We start from the raw sequence: 23,640 nt of genomic DNA, 5'->3' as shown, positions 1-23,640 counted from the left end.
TCAACAATAATCCATTTTGTTAAATAACCAACAACAATCGCATAAAGTAATAATAATAGTAATAATAATAATAATAATAATAATAATAATAATAATAATAACAATAATAACAATAATTATAATAATTAATAAAAGTAATTAAATATAACGGAAATGTTTCAAACATTAACCACGAAACCGTAAGCCATCGCTTAAGATAATTTTTCAAAACATTCACCAAACAAGTGGAAACATGCTACTCATTCACCCCAACACATCTGGTCAAGTGATCGGACACCGGGTTATAAACAGTAGAAGGCCTTTCATGAAAAATAACAACAACAACTCTAACAATAATCAAAGCTTTAACAAAACCCTTAGTGACATTAATAGACATAACAAAAATCGGTATAACATCTTAATCAGCGACAACATTAAAATTAAAACCAACGCAGGTGGCCAAGACAACAACAGCATTACTAATTTTCGATCAAATGATCAACGAACCAGTTGGGTAGGTACAATACACAACGACTCGCTTTTCAGTGAAAATAATAATAACTTCACTGATATCACTCGCGACAACAAGAACAACTACTACAATTTTTCAAACCGCAGCAAAACCAATTTCAAACAGTCGCAGTATCAATCATCGCACGTACGTCAACACCAAGGTTTCAACTCAATGAATAATAACATCTCCGAAGGCCAACAACAACAAAAAATTCAAAATCGACTCAAAACAAAATTTTTAAACAACAACAACAACAACAACGATAAGAGCAGAAACGTGGAGTACTTGATAGGTTACGGCAGCAGCAGCAGCAACGCATACGACGCCTACTCGGTGACAGTCATCATCATTATAACAACAATATTTGTTTTCGTTACGACGTTGGCCAGTGCAGCTGTTCTCGTTTGCTGGTGCAAAAAAAGTTCAGAAAATTCAAAACGCTTTAAAAGGAGACGAAGAAAAATAAATAAAGAGAAAGATTATTTTAAAAACGTCGATGGTGACGTCTACTGCTATGACGATGTTAACAAAGATGATGATGACGAGGACGACGAAGATGATGATGACGTTAGTGATGATGAAGAGGCAGAATTTTGTGAAATGATGAAGTTGACGGGCTCCGATGACAGCGATTATGAAGTCACCACCACAAGCCTCACTGAAAAGGTTGAAAACGCCTCAAGTTACCAGAGCGAGCTGGAGCAGCGTGATGATGGCGAAGTTCTTCATGATGAAGATAATAATAGAAACAGTGATGATAATAGTGGCGATGAGCAGATTTACAATAGTGATGATGACGACGATGACGGTGGTGAGAACAACGAAAGTCTTGCAGATAGTAACAATGAAGCGCTGATGGATGGGTTCGGACACCATCAATTTGATTCAACGGCAACTTGTAATTGCAACTTTCCTAATATAAATTCCACCCACTGCAACAAACGCAACGAACGACGCCTCAACGACAGCAAAAACTACAATGAAAACTGCTACGACAACAACAGCTGCTTCAACAACTTTCACAAACAAAATTTTGTTTCAAACACCAAAGAAAAAAATTTCTCTTCAAAGAACACTGACGTTATTCACAAATCAAACAAATATATTGATAACCCGAACAATTTCAACTCTGTGCCGAGCAACAACAAACACGAAAATAAAATTAAAGTCAACAACAAATCAAACGCAAACTTCCCAAACAACAATCTCGGAATCATCGGCTACATGTTGCCGAAGTTTTTTAATAAATTACAAACATTACGACGCCGAGATGAACATCCATCAATTAGTTTTTCCAATCGCGCCGACCATAAGAATTTATGTCCCAACCACCAAGGAAGAAACTTTGAACCGTGTTACTATTTGAATACCGTTTCTGCAGATTCTGCAGATTTCCTTTGTCACCATCCTCACCCTCATCATCATCCTCATCGTCGTCTTCATTATCATTCTCATCGTCCTTATCATGGTTCTCACTATCATTTTTTTCATTCTCAACATAATAAATCTGGTTTTAGAACAACAAACTCATTGCAGCAAAGAAATGTAAACCGAAGCAAAAAAACCTTCAGAGGGAAATTAAGAAGTATTTCAAAATTTTTTTCCACCAAAAGTAAAAAAAATAAAATGGTGACTAATAGACGAGATGATGATGACGACGATGATGGTGACGTTGGGGGTGATGATGGTGTTGGTAGGTGGGTGAGAAAGAAAAAAGAGATAAAAAGAGATGAGTCAAATATGCTTTTACTTGAGGGCCGCACGAGTTTCGCTTTTTAATTTTCATACGTTGACAATGTGGAAAAAATGTTTTATTAATATTTGCTCCACTCACCGTTCATTATATTTTTAAGAGTTGAAATTTTTTTTTATGATTGATATATATTCAACTTTTAATAGATGTATTTATTTTTTTTCTTGAATAAGATGTTTTTTAACTTTCTCAAAATAAATTTTGTATGCTCTCGGTTACAAATATAATACAAAAAAAGTGTTTGAATTTTTTGTTTTTAAAAAAATTGTGTGTTACGTTCAAAAATTCTGAGAGATAATTGGCTAATGAATTCCAAAGGAAAAAATTTGTTGAGAGAAGATAATTTATAGTCTACGAGTTGATGGTTGAAAGGAATTTCCATGTTGCCTCACTACCTCCTTAATTGCCACTTCCTTTTCATCAATCTCTATTCCATGCCCGTCATGTTTGTCATTATCATATACATTACCAAACTACTATTTTTGCATCATCATCATCATCACTATTTTTGTCCAACACTTTGTCATTATCTTTTTCTTTATCATCTCCATCATATTCCACTTCTTCATCATCTTCATCCCCATCTTCATCCACATCGTCATAATCATCCTAACAATTTTCATCATCATCATTAATATCTGCCTCACAATTCTTGCCATCATAGTTCTTATTATTCTCTTCCCAAAACCACTATCATGATTACCGTAATTATCTTCCTCCTCATCATCATCCTCATCTTCATCATCAGCTTCATCCGCATGAGATGCATCCACTTCCTTCCACTAAAACATTTCCATAAGCAGTAACGAGCAGCAGTTTTAAAGCTATGAAAAAATAATCAAATTTTAAAATATGATCAACGGCTTAGAAGCAATATTGTTATTTAAAAGTAACAAAGTTATTACAAAATACATGTGAGATTCCTTAGTTTGGCTTTTGTTGCATGGTTGAATTGTTAAAAAAGTCTTTGATGAAAGAATGTCACACAGTGCACTAAAAATGTAAAAAATAACCACAAACTTATGAAAATTGCCCATCAATTAATAACAATCATATAAAAAACTAAGTTGGAACAAAAAAAACTTACAAAAAGTTACAACAGCATTGATAGCAAATATCTACAGGTATTGTAAGTCAGAAAATAACCGCTAATAATAGCAATAAATTTCTTTTAGCTGCAGAATTATCAACCGCAAAAAACTAATCCAACACGCACTTAGTAGTGCCACAAAAGAAAAATAACAACAACAAAACTAATTCAAAGTAAAATCACAGCAAACAACACCAACAACAACACAAAAACAACACAAAAACTTATAACATAAACATAAAAAAAGGCAAACCAACTACGCCAACATGAACATCGAGAAAGACAAAAGTGTGCTCATGCTTATAAAGTATTCACACGCTATTTCACCTGATGCTTTCTGTCCATTCATTCTCTTCACTACTCAATTACATCTTGCGTCTTGGGATACTTTTAAATTACTATCCAACTGAACAGCCTGCTGTCTCTACTTCTCTATTTTTGTATTCTCCTGTTCAAATGTATGTGTGAACCAGTAAGGCTGATAACATTTTTTGAAAATGTTTATAATTGATTTAATTTCAAAAATTTAAAAATGAAAAAAAAAATTTGCAATTCTGTAGAAACAGCGTATTCATCGCCATCACCCTCCTACTTCACGGTCATCATCGTAATCACTATCGTATTTATCATTATCACAATCATCATCATAATCGTCATCATAATCATCCTCATAATTATCATTATTGTCGTCATCATCATAACTAACAAAATAATAATTTTTTGGTGGTTTAAATGTTAAAATGTTTTTGAATGTTATTGAAACACAATTTCCAACACTCACACTTCAGCGTGTGATTTGCAATTTTTCCCTCTAATTTTCTTCGCTAACAGGACACGCAAGAATGGAATAGAGCACGCGAAACCGATCGTTCGTCTTAATATGAAAATTTGCCAAAAATTTAAACCAGCTACCTCATAAATAACAAAAAAAAACAAGAAAAATAACAATAGGAGCAAAGCAACAGGATAAATACAACCACACAACTTTAACAACAATTTTCACAGTGATAACGCTTCAATCAGCTAACTCAGACATGATGGATTTTTAGTTTTTTTTTTTTTTTATTAATGACTGTATTGCTGACGTTGTAGAAATTAAATAAATCAACATCATTCACGTTACTATTAACTTCATATTAAGTTTTTCTATTTTTTATCAGTATTTTTATTATTGTCTGCCTTATATTAGTTGCAGAGAATCAGCTGAGTTTTGTTTCGATGTCCTTCAATTTTTTTATTTAGTTGATTTTAAATAAAAAATTTGTTCATTGTACCATGTACCAACAATAATACTTGCCGAACGTGGAAATGCTTTCATGAAGCATGTTTGATTCCACAGTTCGCACTTAACTGCATCACTTCTGCCCGAGTTCACACGCAGTGCATCTTCAAACTCTTCATGCATATGTATGTATATGCTGATTTTTTTAGTTTATCATTAATTGTTCTTTAGTTCAGTTAATTTTTTTTATACACAAATGTTAGGGACGGATAATTTGTTTTTAAATATGATTAATGTACCTTAGCAAAGTATCATAAATAAATAAAAGCAGCAGTAAACGAGATAAACGCAACATATGATAGGAACATATGATGAAATGAACATATGATACGAACATATGATTACGAACATATGATGAAATGAACACATTCAATAACTAAACTGCAAGCAAGCGCAAGTGATAACAAAACAAACACATGAACATCATCGTCAACATCCATCAATGCCTCCTCATTCATTTCTTCAGCGTGAACGTAATTGAATGTCGGCATATTCATTAATATAAAAGATGTTTGTGGGCCCAAAACAAACATGTCTGTAATACAAACCATAGAAATAAGCAAGTTGACAAACAAACAAACTCTTGCGACATCATCAGAGGAATGCTAAACGCTTTGAAAATATTTTGTATACGCTATGCATACAAACACGCACTAGAAAAACTTACACGAAACATGCTCATCAACGCATATGGCCCATATACCCATACACATACACATACGTATACACATACATATACACATACGTAGAAGAATGTCCTTAAAGATGACCGACCGATAAAGAACTGAACAAATGAATGGTTCCACGCTAAAATACGCGCACATAAAAAAGTAGGACACCAAACACGTATTTGGATGTAGAACTTGAAAGTTCGTATGACAGAAGATTGCATCAAATTGTACACTTATTGTGCAGTCCATACAACTTTTAACAAATAAAAAAACTATAATTCAATTTATTTGCCTTAATTAACACACGAACGAAGTTAGATACACTTGGACTCATTAAAATATTTAGCCGATTTTTAATTATTTTGTATCATAATAAAAATAAAATCAGGAAACTAACATTGTTGAGTCACAAAGTCACAAGGAGTTTGTTGACGATGATGACGTTGTAAGATGATGATGTTGATGATGATGTCTGTTGTATGATGATGTTTGTTGTATGATGATTTTCGCATGATGATGTTTGTTGTATGATGATGCTAATGACAATGCTGATGACGACGACGACAAGGGTAATGGCCTGACAGCAACGAAGATAAATGATTATAGCCATGAGTATGAGTAGATAAGTGGAAGAATGAAAATGAAGGAATGAATTATTCAGCGGCTTTCAGCTCAGACATCCTCATTTAATCATTCTTCTCGCTAAGCCCATCCTAATGCAGTATCAATCAAATTTTAAAAGGTATCGATCCACTGTAGATTCAATTAATATTTCACGAGTAAACATACAATTTCTCAATTATTTTTTACAACATAAAGCTATTTTAATGAAATAAAATTATCTGAAGATATAATATGACTAAAAAACAAGACTTAATGCCGAATTGTGCTGTGTGTTACTGTAATTACATTATACAACAAGCATTAGAAAAATAAAAATAAAGGTTAAGAATTTATGTAACATTAAAGAACAAGATATATATAGCGGAACATGTTAAAAACAACAAAAACAACAACAGCAGCAACAACCACAACTACTATTATTACTACTACTACTACTACTACGACTACTACCACTGCTGTAACAACAACAACTACTACTACTACTAATACAGCAACAACGACGACAACAACGTCAACTTTAACGGTAGAAACAATAACAACAACAGTAGCAGCAACAGCAACACAAGATATAACACATAGCGTAGCACAGAAGTCATTCAATTTCACGCGAGATCCGCCGCATTGTGCATCACAATGCTCTGATTGCTCGCCAGGTGACAGCCTAATATACGGCCGGCGGAAGTGGAAAAGTTCCTTTCTGAATGGCTGAGAAAAAAAAAGGGTAATGAAAGAAAAAAAACTAAAAAATTAATATTATTATGTTGAAGATCATGGTAATAGTAATAAAATAATGATAATAACAACAACAATAATAATAAAAATGATATTAATAATTATAATAATGTTTTTATTGTGTACGTGAAAAAGTTAGAATCTTTTGCGGAACGTTTCAAACAATTTATGAAAGAAAATGAGCGAAAATAAGAAAGTAAAAAGTTTTTAAAATTTTCACTAACCAAAGACATAAAACATGAAAAAGAGAGAGGGGTCGATTTAATCCACTTAGAAGTGCACAAAAGAAAGATAAAATGGTCCTCCGTTGTCTCGGAAACGTATTTGATTAAAACATTCTTCCTTCACTTTCAAACATTAAATTTATTTAATTGTTCAAACAAAATGACAGTGTTACAGAAACATTTGAGAAACTCGTGTCGTTTTACGTGTAGGTAAGATAAATTTTTACACCTAAATAAACTGGTTTTATTTTTACAATGATTTTGCTGGGCATTTGAAATTTGACTTCTTTATTCATTCCCGTGCCTTATCCAATCAGGACATTGGCGACCATTGACCTCCACAAAACCCGATCTTTAACACTTTGTAGTAGTTGAAATGTGATGATATTCAACAAGTGACTCGAAAGTTATTCGTTGTTGACCTCAATCTCTCTTCCATGCAATCTTTCCAGTAGTTGTTAGATTTTCCATTTTTTTCTTCCGCATGATGAGACCAAAAAACTTTAACTGCCCCCGTCGGATTATCTGTAGTAATTTGCTACATTCATTTAATTGCTTTATATTATAATATTACGTTTAAATAACGGTTTTTCATCATGTTATAATATTATTTTGTTCCTCTGTACATTTTTCTTCGCTCATTTTAAGTTTTATAAAAAAATTTCTTAAAAATTTTTAAACAAGGAAAAAAATTTTTAATCAAGGAAAAAAATTTTTAATGTATCAATTTTTAATAAAACTTTTGTGCAGACAACAAACAATTCGTAAATAATTCACTATCAAACATTTTCAAACATTTTTTTTTCTGTCTGAGGTGACGTGACCATGGGAGATATAAAAAAATAAAATTCTCTCTTGCGTGACCATATTTTACGTTACGTCAAACCTTCATCATGTTGAAGTATCAACAGGTTTTAATAAGTTGTTATTTACGTTTTGTCGAATAATTCATTAAATATATTTTCAAATTCAACTTAGAAGATGTCTTAATTGAGTTTATAAATTTAGGAACACAATATAATGCTCAAAAATAAGATAAATAAAATGAATACTAATATAATAACATTAAGAGCAACAATGATAATAATAATTCATCAGTTAATTGCCTTTTATTACGTCCAATCAGCTTCATATGAAACTGTTTGCAACGAACAACTATCAATACACCCTATTTATTCCACGATTTTCAATTTTAAGATCAGACATTAGAAGTATGTACGTACTGTATATATTTATGACAATGTTCATGTAAAAAGTTTTTGAAACTGTTCAATAAACATTCCTGCCCGATAATTAGATGTGGTGACTGCAAACAAATGGCTCTATTCAATCGATTCCTTCAATACGCACGAAAGTCGAGCGCAGAGATGTGAAAATTTATTGATGCAATTCTTGTACTCATTCAGATGGTCTTTGCTCAGGCTTCCATTTTGAAACCAAATGACGCTTTTATCGCTAATGGACAGACCGCTCAACAACAGCTCCTGTCCTAAACTTGATAGTTCCCTTTTTGTGTCGAGTGAATTGGCTGATGATTTCAACGAAACAAACGAATCAATAAAATTGATGAATGAAGCTAAAAAGTCTTGGTATCTCTTCAAACATAACCTCTTCGTTGTTTCCACATTTATGTTACTATCTACAACCAGCAAAGACAACTCTTTGCAATGTATCAACATTTTTCTAGATGAATGCAACAAGCGGAATTTTTTAGTTTCGTACTGAGATTTTGAATTGGGATTATTGTCTGGTATGTTGTCAACTGAGTTTTCCTTCGCCGTGTCGTTTAAACTGTCATTTTGATACAATTCAAACACGCGTTTTTCTAATTCTTTTTTAAGTTCAAAAGTTCTAAATTTTTGAGAATGTACCGCGGATGAATCATCATTTTCAAAATGAACAATCTTTGTTTCAGGTGTTGTCGACAACGACCTCAGGAATTTTTTATTTTTCAAACTGCTCTTTGTGGAGGTAGAGGTGTTTGAACTGCCTCCGTTGTCAAAATTCAGTCGCACCTGTTTGGTGAATATTTATTGATATTATATTTATATTAAAACATAAGTTGTAACGTAAATATGTTTATAAAAAAGAATTTATAACTTTAACACTAAGTTTTGTTAGTTTATTCTAGTTTTAAATTTTATAGTAGCCCGGGATAATTGAAACCTGATCAGGTTATAAACTTATTACTCATTCTATAGAAAGGTATGTTTACAACATGCAACCAGTTTTTTCAAGACAAAGAATTGAAAATAAATTTGTATAGAAATAAACAAACCTTCGCAGAAGTCCTGTCTAATGAATAAGCATTTATTTTCTTGTCGGTATTTTTATCCAAGGAATGATAATTAATGGGGTTGTTGCTTAGAGACATTTCGTTCGGCTTCAACTTATCAACAATCGGCGGTTTAACAATTTCCGACATTTCGAATGCCTTTGGAGCCATCTTTGGAGTCTTTTTAGATTTAAAAGTAAGCGATAAAAACCTGAAAAACTTCCTGGGCGTTGTGTTACTACTGCTGCTGCAGCTATCAACGTCACTCTCGTTGTGCATTTTGTTTGGTGTGGATGATGCAGAGGATGGCGACGTTTTTGTTTTAATTTTTGAGTTATGGTGTAAGTTGTCAAAATTTTCAAAATTAGAAACACGAGTCTGGTTTTGATTGCTTTCGCTTGTCGATCGAAATTTTTCTGTTCGTTCGACTTTGCGATTGCTGCCAGTTTTATCAGTTTTAATAGAATTCAGCATAATTTTATTCAAACTGCTGATTTCATTCGTTGATTTAATAACGTGGCTAGATTTATTAAAATGAAGATTTTCAGTGCTGGTAACTTTGTTATTCAAATTAGAATTGTCGTTGTTAAAATTGATGTTGTCATCATCATTGTTATTTTTCTTATCCGTGATGATGTTATTTAATTTAGTGGTGGTCTTACTAATATTCAGATTAGTCATTTTCTGATCGAGTAATACTTTTCCATATTTTTTAGGCAAGTAACTCTTGGGAGTCTCCAACTTAGGTAGAGTTTGAGTTTTTTCTGGGGTCAACAAGCAGAAATATGGAATTTGTGAATGTGAATGTAATGTGTTGATGGTTGTCTGTTCTAATTTCTTCTGTAAAGACCCATTCTCTTTCGAGTTGCTTGATGCATTAAAAATTTTACGGTGCTGCACATTATGTAGAGGAACCCTTTCAATGACATGCCCGTTGATATCTTGTTTCGTATCCTCAGTGATGTTTGTTGAAGATTTTTTAAATTCAACCACCTCGTCATACGTTGGGAGAGGATTTCGGTTCGAGGGAGGAGTCTGCTGTCCGAGCGGACATGAAATGCTGCGAAAGTATTTTGGTAGAATGGGTGTACAGGCCACTGAGTGAATTTTAAATGGCTTGTGAGTGATGGTTGATGATGGAGAGGTAGGGAAAGAGATCTGTCGATGCGGATGAATGTCATGTTGTTTGTTAAATGTGAATTGAGAATTTATGTTGAAGGTGTTGGTGTGTTGGTTGCTGCTATCATTGTTTTCCATGCTAACTAACTTGCTGGTTGGAGTTTTGTTGTTACCACTTTCGCTGCTATTAATAAAATAAAACTCGTCAACGTTATTCGCTTTTGTGTGATTAATGTTAGCTTTATTTCCGTTTATGAAGAGTGTGCTTACGTTTGTGATCTTCTTGCAGTTGAACTTGTTATTATTATAATCGTTATAATTATAAATATTGCCGTTGTTGACGTGTTTGATGTTTCTATTGATGTTGTCATGTTGTATTTGATTGCAGCTGATGATGCGAGATTTGTCAAAAAGTTGCTGGCTTACATCGCTTTCATAATTTGAAGTGCTGACACTGTCAGCCACCGTGTAGTCATTAACGACACTGAATGAACTTTTGACGTTATCTGTTGTGATGTTTTTGTTTATGTAGCCATTCTTATTCATAACTCCCCGCCTACTATTTGAAACAACGTATGAGTTAGCGACAAAACTTTCAACGGGGTTTGCAGTGTTGGCCATGCCAGTGAATTGTGCGCCAAATTGATCTGTTTTCATCGAGTTGATTGAATCGTCACTTGTGATGAAGACATCATCGTTGGGGTAGTAACTATTGAATTCATCGTCAGGTTCATTCAGAACTCCCAACGTGGAAAACTTTTTATGAATTTTTTTGTTAGCTGCTGTTCTACGGAATGCCTGCTTGATGCGGGAGCCGTCTTCAACCTGGCAGCGCGGAACTGGACTGGCCTGATTGGAGTCCACCTCGCTTCCAACACCACTGTCTGGATCCGAGTTGGAGTTAAATTTTCGTTCTTCTTCCATGTATGAAGGGCTAGGTAGGGTTCTCTGAACGAAGAAATTATGTTAGATTGTAAAATGGGTTTGCATGTGTTAAGTTATATGTAATCGTGCATTTACAAAAAGAGTAGATTACCATTTGAGCCAATAAATCATTTTATTAGAACATGTTTCAAGGTAGTGGTAATTAGTACAAAGTATTATATGGAAGTTTTAGGTAGGAAGTTAGTAATAATATAAAAAAATATTTAAATAATTTATTTATTAAAAAATAATTTTTATATCAATCGAATATTTTTTAATTAAGTTCTTAACGACACATAAGTTTTGTAAAATGGTAGAAAAATTTGGTCATATTTGAAATAAATTTAAAATTTTTATTTTAGAGTTTGTGCATGTGTGTGAGTGTGTAATGTGTGTGTGTTGTGTGTGTGTTGTGTGTGTGTGTGTGTGTGTGTGTGTGTGTGTACGATAAGACACAAATCCACATCATTACTTCTCAATTTTAAAATAGATTTTCAGTTATTATCCTTAAAATTCAGTCCCCTCTCTATATTTCGTCACTAGGAATCATACAAACTCGTCACACAGGCACTCTTTCAGAAAACAAAAACTAGTGTTGTCAAACATTACCGCATTAACTCAATTCAAAAAATATGAAAGTTAAGGTGATGTACGGTTGAAAAATTAATCAATAATTAAGTATGATCATGACAGAACGTGAATTCGTTATTTAAATAATGAATAACAACAAAAACAACATGAATTACAACATTTACAACAACGTCAACAACAACAACATCAACAACAACAACAACATGAATTACAACATTTACAACAACATCGACAACTACAACATGAATTACAACATTTACAACAACAGCAACATGAATTTCAACATTTACAACAACATCAACAACTACAACATAGATTACAACATTTACAAAAACATCAACAGCAACAACAACAACATCAACAACATGAATTACAACATTTACAACAACATCAACAACAACAACTTCAACAACATGAACATTCAAACAATAGAAACATGAGCAACAACACAACAACGTTAACAACAACATCATCTGTATATTAAATAACAAAAACAATAACAATAATAACAACAACATTAATAGTACAACAACATTAATGACGACAACAATAACAACAATAGTAACAACACATACTGTCATTTTGATTTATATTCTATTCATATATTATTTGCATCAAGCTTGAATGTGCATTGAATGAGCTAAAGATGAATGAATGTCAAAACAAAATAAGGTGAGTATGTTTTAATAAAAAAAATAACAAAAAAAATAATAATATTAAAAGTGATAATAATACAAATATAATGCATTAATAAAATAATTAAAATATAATAATAATTATAACTTTAATAATACGATTTAATAAATTAAAATAACAACAGCAATAACAAGAAGGTATATAGGAGATTAAGCAAGTTTAAAAGGCTTAGTGTCTGTTTATTTAGAGTTATAATCATGTCTTACTCGTCATCGCCAATGTTTTGTTCGATGGATTATTAAATTTATGACTTTATAGGAAGTTTTTCTCTGAATATGAACACTGAAAATTAATCATAACAAATATATATTCCTAGTGAAATTTTCATTCATTTATTCGTTTATTCCCTCATCTATTAACTAATTCGTTTATTCGTTCATTCGTTTATTCGTTCGTTCATTCATTCATTCGTTCGTTTGATCGTTCATTCGTTCGTTCATTCATTCATTCATTCATTCATCTATCCACAAGCTCATTAATTCATTCGATGTTTGTTTTATGAATTATGAATGAACGGAACTGAGCGAGATGTTTGGGATGAATGTAAAATAAATTGGCGGAGAGGAGTGTTTAGTTAAGAAATCGTAAAACCAGATAAGTTTTAGAGCACACAGCTGACAGTTTTCGTTTATACAAATATTTAATTTTAATCAAAAACTAATTTTTTCATTATTTGTTATTTGTTTGATTAATTAATATTATGTCTTATATATATATATATATATACTAATATATATATATAATAATATAGTATATATTAGTACTACTACTACTACTACTTCTAGTAGTAGTAGTACTACTACTATTAATGCTAATATTACTACTAATACTACTACTACTACTACTATTACTTCTACTACTACTGCTACTACTACTACTAATACTACTATTACTACTACTACAATAATTACACCTGCTGCTGCTACAATTGGTACTAACAATAAAAATAATAATAAATAATAACAACAATAAATAATTAATAGTAAAGTTGAATAATAGCAACAAATCTGCATGCTCAAATAAAAAAATATTTTTTTGAAAATGTGAAGAAAGCCATATTAAAGAAAATTTGAAAAAAGCCATATTAACGATCTTTTTCTTAAACATATGCAATGAGTAAAAAAATTTAAGCGCCAGTTTGTTGTTCTATTGTTTGCATCAACACCATTCTTCTTTACCATTCATATGATTTTGTATTGTCAAGACTATTTTTATTATTTTTCAAGAATCATTTTATTTTTATTAATTTCCGTATGTAGAAGCTGACAAACATACGCCAGCACAACGCCTGAATAAGGCCTGATGTTGCTTGCAAAATATTTCTGACAGCTTCACATGAGCTAATGTAATTGATGATCACAGACGAACGAACACACATGCGCGCGTAGCACAATTTGATATGTATTCACGGTGGGTTCTTTTGTAACTTCTTTCAGAATGAACAAATGTTGTATGTTTAATTTGAATGTATTGTAATCCTACATGTTCATAAGCGCCATCTATTTAAGAACGCCGCACTTTTTGGGTTTCAAATAACATCTAGAATATGAATATCTTCTGGTTTTTCATTAATTTCGTACAATTTATCGTGAAATTAATACTTTGTTAGAATTTGAAGTATGTTCTCCAATCTGAAATTATACTGTGAATGAATGTACTGAAAATATCTTCAACATTGTATGGTCACAGCCGGGGAAATTTTTTGAAATATATAAAAAAATAAATCGATTCATAAAACTGAAAAAAGTTACATGCAAAAAATTTTTTATTGCCTAATTTTCATGTAAAGTTGACAGGAATAATGAATTTTTGTCACAAAATGTTTTTATTGAAAAAATTCAGACGATTTCAAAAAGTAAATAAAAACATGGCTTGACAGGAGAAAAAAGGTTTTGTTTATATGAAAAAATCAGTGGAATTGTGTATATATACGCATGCACATACACTTACATACACTCACACACATACACATACATACACTCCCACATATACACTCACACACATACACAGACCTTCAAATTTGTGTGTTGTTTTATTTTATTGAGCTGTCTATGAGCTTATAGACTGAATGAATGAAGACTTGCACACTCAGCGTGAAATGAAATTTGTGAAAAATAATTAACACGCCTGAAGTTTAATTTTTATTCAAGTTATTTCTTTTTAATTCATTGATGCTTAATTTTAATTCAACTATATTAGTATATTCATGAAATAAAATTTCAGTATACAATGTTTGAAGAGCAAACATTACAATCAAACAATTCAAAGTTTCACTAGGAAGTAATAAAGAAACAACCACATTTGAGTAATTCATGCAAGTGAACAGCAGATTAGCATTTGCATGTATGTTGTATTAACGCCCGAATGTCGTTAGCTCGATGTAAACTTTTCAACGTAACTTCTGATCTTGCAATTTTAATTTTTAGAACATCACGTTTGATAGTGTATGAATGCGTACTGTGAATTATTTATTTCTACCCAGAATTGAAACGTTCGTGGCGTTTGGGTTAAAAGGTAGATCACTTGTGTCATCTGCCGCTATATCTATTAAATACTGATACCGTATCTGCTCATTGTTGTTTGTTTGTGTATTTGTGTTCATTTTATTTTCATGCTTAATGAGAAAAAGCTTTGCGATATTATTAGTTCGACACACCCGACTTTGCAGATGTGAAATTTGATTGAAGTGTACGTTTAAAATTGCTGGAAGATCTTAGAAACAATTTTCAATTATTCTGTTTTTGTCATAAGATTCGAAATTTGCACATGTGTTTGTATATTTTTTAACTTAATTCCCAAAAAGAGCCACCATTTTTAAAGAAAAATTAACATTTGTTTAAAACTCAACTTGCAAAAACCGATGGTAAATCGAACTTTTTGAACTTCCTCACCAGGTACCATGTTAAGAAAATGCTGCGTTTGATACTGTGTGTAACGAAACATCAATCAACGTCTTACTAGTGAACAGATTCATGAGTGCAGTTTTTCCACTACGTGACATGGAAATGTTTCTATCAAATTCTTTGAGTGAATGTTTATGTATAAGTACATTTATAATTGTTATCAAATTCTGAACGTACGAAAAATCTAAAATGTGCCAAACAATATTCGATCATCAACCATACTATGGTTGAAAAGTTCATTTAAGCTTTGTAAAAATTTTTAGTTCTTGATTGATAAAAGATTTTTATCGTTCATTTTTTTGCAAATCTACTGTTGCTAATCAACTTTGTGGAACTTAAACTTCCTCTACGTTCCTACAGTCCCAATAGGCGCAATGTGGCGACTATTTACGACAGGTAATGAGTTTGTGCTTATGCTTTTAAAAATCTCCGTGTCTGCCACTCTTAAGGTAACCTGTTGATGCAAGTCTCTAAAAATCATTATTTTTCAAACCCATCTAAAACGTGAATATCAATATTTTACGAAAGAATTTGTGAACATGAATAACCAAACTATTTAGTAATATTAAAAATGTTGCATTGCAAATAATTATTTAGCCTTATTGTTATTATGCTGAGTTTTTTTTAAATTATTCATTAAGTTTAATTCTAAATTTTAATAGTTTAAACAAATTGTAAAAAGCATACTAACTAATCGTTAAGTTTCATCAAATCTTTTTAAGATATTTCAACAAAAGCTGGATTCTAAATATTGAAACAATTTAAAAATTTATAAGTTTAAAAAACGCATAAGCAGATTAACAATACATCAGATGCAGGCAAGTAAAACTTACTACGGTGAAGAACTCCGTTCAGAAAGACTGCATTGAAAAAATTTCATCATATTATCGTAGTAGTAGAGTGAAGGCTTGTGAATGAATAGCAGCTGGGACTTGAACCGACCGACAATGTGTACGTGTGCAAATACACAAACACACACACACCACACACACAACACACGCACACCATACACACACACTCACTACACACACTCACTACACACACTCACTACACACACTCACTACACACACACACCACACACACACACACTTAAAACATTCAAACACTTTAATACATAAATACATTCAAATATAATATAATGCCATGTTTGTTTGGTGTGAGGTCTTCTTTAGCCTAAATAAAGGCAAGGTATTGTTTCAATCAAATATAAGTGGACGATATTAAAAGATGTATTAACTGTTTTTTGTATCTTTGTTTTATATTTAATGTTTAAATACTATGGTTGTTTATAATTTGATAAGAAAAAATGATTGTTTTAAGGCCATGGTAGTTCAATTAGTAGCATTCACTATTTTCATTACAATTTCACAATAAAATCAATAAAAAAATAGTATCAGTAATGCTAGAATTAATGATTGATAATTTTTCTGATTTTGTTTTTTTTACCGTTAGTCGTGTTGCTAACAGAAAATTAATTCCTGAATGTGTACATGACAGCGCGGCTGATGCGAAGTTTGTAGTAACAATAGAATAAGTATTATTAGTAATAGTTGTTGCAGTAATAGTGTTAGTAGTAGCTGTAGTAATAAAATCAACAATAAAAATAATAAAAGTATTGGCTCTGATGATAACAGTAGGACAATGCAACGCAGCATGCAGTCCCTTGAAGCGCCATTGACGTGCTGTCGTTTATCTAGATAGAGCCACTCAGAAACATCTATAAGCTGAACTATGAGTAGCTTAAACATTTATGGGAATCGTGGTGAGAGAAAGAAAGAAAGAGTGTGTATTTGTTGTACGCTTATAATATATATATATATATATATATATATATATATATATATATATATATATGTGTGTGTGTGTGTGTGTGTGTTTTGTATATGTTTTGTACAACGTCATTCACAAATCCTCTACTAATACCCCAGTACCATAATTAATAAACTTGTATCGTCTTAATTCATGTGTGTTGGTGTGAACGATTGTGACTTTGTTAATGATTTATTTTGATCTTTTACAATCAGCGTTTTATTATGTATGTATTGCAAAGTGCTAGTACGCTGTGTATTTTGTGTACGGCCAGGTGGTGTAAATGGTTGAGGCACATGGTTCTGATGTTGCAATGGCCGGGTTCGACTGCGAAATGTGCAATGTTTTTGATGCGTCAATTTACCGTCAAAAATCAATTAAGACAGAAGCAGTTATAATATTAAATGGCGGAAATCACTGCTGGGAAACTTTCAGAGATTTGTTAATGTTATCAATTTTCATTATAACAACAATCACACATTGACATAAGAGAAGCAACTACTGCAGCTTGTAATGTTATTTTGGGTGATTATTTTCGATGATGACTAAAAGCAATAGTTCTAATGATGGTGGCAACGATGGTAACAATGAGGATAACGACTATTGTTATGAAAATGATGATGACGACAAATATGGCGAAAATGAAATGATGATGACAATATGAAAAACCGTTTGTTAATAATTTAACCAATCCTTCATTATTTTATTCGTTCGTTCTTTCAAACGATCGTTTGTTCATCCATCCTTTCGTTCATTCGATCACTTATTCGTTGAATTTTTAATTCATTTATTCAATCGATCAATCATTCTATCGGTTGTTGATCAATTGAAGTTCTCCCGACAGCAGCGAAAACACAAGAAGTTCATTGTACCAAGCACGGTATGAACATTTGTTAACCTCTCAGCTCAGTTCAAATCAGAAATCAAATGATTTCTGATTTATTCTCCGAGATAAATGCAGTCATTCATTGTTCAGGCGAGTTTGTGCCAACGTGGTAAATAAAATAATTAAATATTTGATGGAATGATTTATCTTGTAATTTAATTATTCCCTTAACTCATTTGATTGCTTTATATAGGTATTCATTGTTTTATTCCTTTGAAGCTGCCATTTATTTTCTTTACGAGTCCTGCTAGAACATTTCTTATTATGATGTTGACCTGTTTATTTTAATTGCCGTGACATCAAAATTTTATTTATCTCCAATGATTATAACATCAATATTAGAAGAATATTATGAATAATAACTAGAGAAATTAAAACATTATTATCTCTGACTTCTTTTGAATCAGAAGAAAAGTGTCTCAGATGAATATTGAACAGATTATCTTGATAAACATTTCGCAAGTACATTTATATTTATTTAGTTATCTAATTATTTGTATTTATTAATTTCTAGTTTAGACAGAAAGCGTACATCCTACCAAATCAACTTTGGCAATTAGATTGTAACGAAAAGTTTTCAGTATGTGGCCCAACGCATCTGCAAACAATATGAATATCATTTATTCGTTGTTGGTGGCGCTATCTTCAATAATAATAATAATAATAAATAATAATAAACTCAAATATAATTGTTATAAAATTATTAATATTGTTGTTATTGTTATTATTGTTACCACTTTAACCACTATTATTATTATTATTATTATTGTTATTATTGTTATTATTGTTGTTGTTATTGTTATAACATCATCATAGGGACCTGAACCACCTGTCAATACTGCAGTGTCAAGGAGCTCTGGTCAAATCAGTAAATGAAAATATCCACAACTCAGAGACTGCACGATGGTTCAAATCGACAGTAAAACTATCTGAAGTCTTTTATAAATTTATAAGAAAATATATTACGCAACAACTGCCTACAAATGCTAACCTTTAAAGATGGGGAAAAACGACCATTATGCCCTCTGCAACGTGAGACAAACTAATAAACACGTGTTCTCAAATTGTAACTCAACGGCAGCACTCAAACGATACTTAAATCGCCACAACAAAGTTCTCTCAATAATCATCAACAATAATTAACTATTTGCACGACACAAACTTTGTCAAGTCCAGGCAATACAAACTCGACAAATATACAACCAATCTCAAAAACAACCTGTTGAACAATTTTAATCATTATACTATTTTAATAAATTCTTTTGAATTATAGCCCATAGGCTTTTACAGTTTTTTTCAATTTGTCTTTAATTAAAATTGATTGGACCGAATATTTTCGCCAAAGTTTAATTAGCAGTGTGATAGCATCATCATATGCCATATATTGTGATCGGAACAATGCGTTAATCAATTTTCATAACTATCTTATCATCGCTGTACTTATTTTATTTTAAATAAAGATCAATGATGACTAACTATGATGATTATGATTATATTTTAATTTTATTTTAATCATGACTATTTCTCCATTAATTAATTAATTATTGATTTTACGCATTTGATGAAAAATAAAAGATCTGTTCCCATTATTATTATTTTTATTATTATTGTTAAGAATTTATTAATATAGTATTAAGGCAATTGAGTGCAGATGACATATCGAGAAATAAGAGCAACAAAACGATATTTTCTGATATTTTCCATCGCAGCATAAAAACTTGACAGAACATGCGGTAATTCAGTCTCGTTTGAGTGATTGGTGAATCGGTATTAGATTGTTGCTTGCTAAATAATTTTGCAGGTTTGTCACTACGACTCGTTCTAGAATTCTATTGACGTTGTTAGAATCTAAGTTAGTTTTTTTCCAATACTGAATATATTACTATAGTTGTTATTTAATGTGTATGTTTTTTTGCCTTCCACCTAATCGTTCACTGCATATAAATTTTGACATAAAAATTATTCCTAATTTCCGATACAAACTGCAATGTTCCATTTTCTGTTTATACAATTCTTTTCTGTCTTTTAGTGCATAAGTTTTTTTACGGTTTGACAAACATTAAAATTAAAATTTTCATGAAACATTTCAACTACTAATGTTGTTTAAAATATTGTTCTTACCCACAATTACATCTCCAGATAATTTCACCTGTCTCTTTCCTTCTTAATACAATGCAAGTTTTGCTCCAGGTCAAAATAAAAAAATAATTGTAAACAATTATTTACTAGCAGTTGAAAACAAACTAACAAATTAACTGTAGATGTATTTAGATGTATTTTGTTGAAGAACAAAAAATTGTTTTAATCTTCAAATTTCAACCTGAAGTTATATTCAGTTGTTTTGACAATTTTTGACTGCGACTAATTCTGAAATAAAATTTTATTAAAATAATAATAAATTAAATAAATTATTTTTTAATCTATAAGTCTTATGTATGATAAAATTCATTCCAACCTGTGAGATTCTTCCTGCAGTAAAAATCAACAGCGCAGTCCCCGCAGTTATTCTGATTAACGATCCAGTGACCAGTTGCTAAATTTGTTGGAGACAGACGATAAACAGTCTCCATAGTTCCGATAGCTGCAGCGGGCCAGAAAGTATCATTATAATTTATTTTGTACCAGCCATCGTACAGAGTGGGAGTACATTTCCAGGTAGTGTTACTTTGAATGTAGTTATCAGATGATCCAAACACCAAACCACCTGTGATGACAAAAAATGATGAAAATTCTGGGTGTTATAATTACTGCTTTATTCCATTAAATTAAGGAAATCAAAAACATCATTCTTTTTATTGGGTTAGACAGGGTGGTGTAATGGTTAAAGACTCCTATTTCTGAGTCGCTCTTTAAAATTGGATGTGTTGCTTCAAGTAATTTTACTACAAGTCATACACAGTTAGTGCAAGAAACAGACGCTTCCAATGTTGATCTCAATCTTAAAAATTTAGCACCAATGTCGGGAATGGGAAAAGGAAAAACCGAAATCAGTATCGAAAATTCCCAAAACCGATGCATCGATATTTGCCGATTCATTAACAAATCACGATTTATTAGAAGTTCTCGACACATCGGCTTTGGTGAATCCGAATATATCGATACCAATATATGCAAACGTACATATGCAAACAATCATATATACATAAAACCATACGTATATAAACAAATAACTAATGCATATCTAGCTGAAACGCACTGAATGTTGAACGTATTGACCGTAATAAGAGCTCAGCCGAGTACTATTTAATTGTCAAATTATCTCAAAAATTAAACTAATAAAGAACAGAATTAAAATTAAACGAAATTGTCATAAGTCAAACGTGAAAAACAACATACACATTATTAAACATGTACACATACAACGTTAATGAAAATGTTGAAATGAAAATATTGCCAAAATTTGAAACTATTCTAGTTATTAATTAGTAACTGTTAAAAAATTTAGTTAACCACTTGTTGTTTACTGTTTTGAAATCAAATAATTATTAAAAACTTCATAACTACTAAAAAGTTGATAACTGTTAATAGTAGTTAATTTACTAATTGATTATCATTTTACGATTGCGTATTATATGATGTCTTGATCTTAAAAAACTTGGAAACGTTCTTTCTTCCAAATGTACCTACACCTGAAGTTTTAACTTTAATGATTTTCTCTATTGTTTTTACAATAAATACAAATAGAAGTTTCTTCGCTCATTTGAGTTTGTGTTTATTATTTCATCTTTACACCGTGTTCACCTGAATGTTTTCAGGTCTGAACATAGTGGATATTTTTGTATTAGCGTATATGTATACATGTATGTAAGTATAAGAACATGATTACAGGTGTGTTTTTGACAATATATATGACATATCATTAAATGAATATACACATTTACCTGCATAAAAATTTTCTTCATTCGGTTTTTTTACAACTTTCATGCAATATTTATTTCAGGAATTTTTGCTACTTCTTTTTGAAACAATTTTATTATCTTGCTTATCTTGTGCATTTAGTTATTTTCGTTCAATTTAAAATAAATCAGTAAACTTATAATTACAAATTATTTTTCTTATTTAGGAATTTGATAAATTTTATAATGTCTTTGCACATGACAGATTCCGTGTTCGTCAGAGCCTGATTTTCTGTGTTTTTAAGCTTTAAATGCATTTTTGAAATTCTTTTGTGTTCCATAGCCAAAAATAAACAGCAGAATTGTTTAAGGCACGAGCTTCTTTTGAACACAATAAAAAATAATTGTCATCAACCAAACAGCAAAAAAAAATAAGCGGACGAATGTTTTTATTTCTCAATAATATTCAAGTAATATTCACTATCATGCATCTGTCATCTTGCTTTATCTTTCACGCGCCCAGAAAATTTTAATTCTCCGCTACTCGTAAATGTACAAATTATTTCCATTTCATGCGTAAATTTGCAATAAGCAAAACTCGCAAACAAAGGAAAGAACAACTCACCAGCTCCGTCGATGTTATGTGACTTAACAGCAATGACGTGCAAATATTTTGAGACGTTGTACGAATCAGCAACCTTCCAATCACTGGCATATGGAAAGCTCAATGCGACGGAGATGTTATTCCCGTTAACATAAAATTCTGCAATAGCGTCATCGACGGTGACCCACAATGTTGACTTGTATGAGGCTGTCAAGTTTGATGTGGAAAAAAAAATAATTTCTATCAAAACTTACAAAACATTCTGATTGAAAAGTTTTATTGAACCTTTTTTGAAATAATATTGACAGTCGGGTACCACAGAAAATTTCTTCAGAGTTCGATTGAAAAGTTGGCACTGATAGGAGCTCTTCCAAAAGTTGTAAGCTACACAGCCTGATGTTTGCACGCACCACAGTGAGCATCTCACAAAGGCCCTCTCGTATGACAACTCGGAGAACATCAGGCTCTCAGCTGGTTTTTCGCACGAACAGAAACATATACTTCCCTCTTTGAATTTCTCAAAACAACTCGCTTTTACCAAGACGATAATTCCGTAAAAACTTAAGAAACCACTGATGATTGTAATCATATCAGTTCTGTTTGTAAATATTCAAAATTGAGAAAATTATTTGTTCATTAAATATAATTTTTTTTCTTCAGTTCTAAAAAGTTTTTTCAAACGTCCTTTTAATAACGAATTTAAAAATAAATTATTAGTACATAATGGTAATAGTGATTTCCACAGTTTTCATATTTTTTTTAATAATATTAATAATAAATTTTTCAACGATAAAATATAAAAATAGTACTTTTTAATAATAGTTTCTGCAACGAAGGGACAACATTATGGCATGTGTGCGAATGTTATAAACATATATCGTATGTACTGTAAGTTGTACGGTGCGGATGGAAAAGATTCTTCCAACTTGTTGTGGAAAGGTAGCAATTTCATTAAATAAAATGAATTTTTATTAAAGTTTACAAAAACAACTTATATATAGTAATCCTATATATAGCAGTAATAAAATAACATAAATGATGGTGGCAAAATATAAAAATAGTTTTGATTCTATTAGTGACGTAAGTGCAGCGAGTGCATTTTGTGTTGATTGTTTTACCAACATATTT

At 31.3% G+C, this 23,640-nt stretch overlaps 3 protein-coding genes across 3 annotated transcripts; 1 reads left to right on the top strand and 2 right to left on the bottom strand.

The window, feature by feature from the left end:
- Positions 1–232: 232 nt before the first annotated feature.
- Positions 233–4,255, top strand: HELRODRAFT_159376 (hypothetical protein; the record flags this gene model as incomplete). Its single annotated transcript, XM_009011263.1, has 3 exons — positions 233–1,728; positions 3,584–3,643; positions 4,168–4,255. 3 exons carry the CDS (start codon positions 233–235, stop codon positions 4,253–4,255), a joined length of 1,644 nt encoding a protein of 547 aa, XP_009009511.1.
- Positions 4,256–8,191: 3,936 nt separating this feature from the next.
- HELRODRAFT_159375 (hypothetical protein) lies at positions 8,192–11,187 on the bottom strand (the record flags this gene model as incomplete). The annotated part of the gene is made up of 2 exons (XM_009011262.1): positions 8,192–8,884; positions 9,148–11,187. 2 exons carry the CDS (start codon positions 11,185–11,187, stop codon positions 8,192–8,194), a joined length of 2,733 nt encoding a protein of 910 aa, XP_009009510.1.
- A 9,217-nt stretch (positions 11,188–20,404) lies between these two features.
- HELRODRAFT_159374 (hypothetical protein) lies at positions 20,405–23,101 on the bottom strand (the record flags this gene model as incomplete). Its single annotated transcript, XM_009011261.1, has 4 exons — positions 20,405–20,439; positions 20,528–20,776; positions 22,534–22,719; positions 22,798–23,101. The coding sequence occupies 4 exons, from the start codon at positions 23,099–23,101 to the stop codon at positions 20,405–20,407; spliced, it is 774 nt and encodes a 257-aa protein (XP_009009509.1).
- Positions 23,102–23,640: the final 539 nt, after the last annotated feature.

Source organism: Helobdella robusta, assembly GCF_000326865.2.
Source record: "Helobdella robusta unplaced genomic scaffold HELROscaffold_1, whole genome shotgun sequence".
Taxonomy (NCBI): domain Eukaryota; kingdom Metazoa; phylum Annelida; class Clitellata; order Rhynchobdellida; family Glossiphoniidae; genus Helobdella; species Helobdella robusta.
Note: the sequence above shows the minus strand (reverse complement) of the source record. Positions and strands in the feature narration are given on the sequence as shown.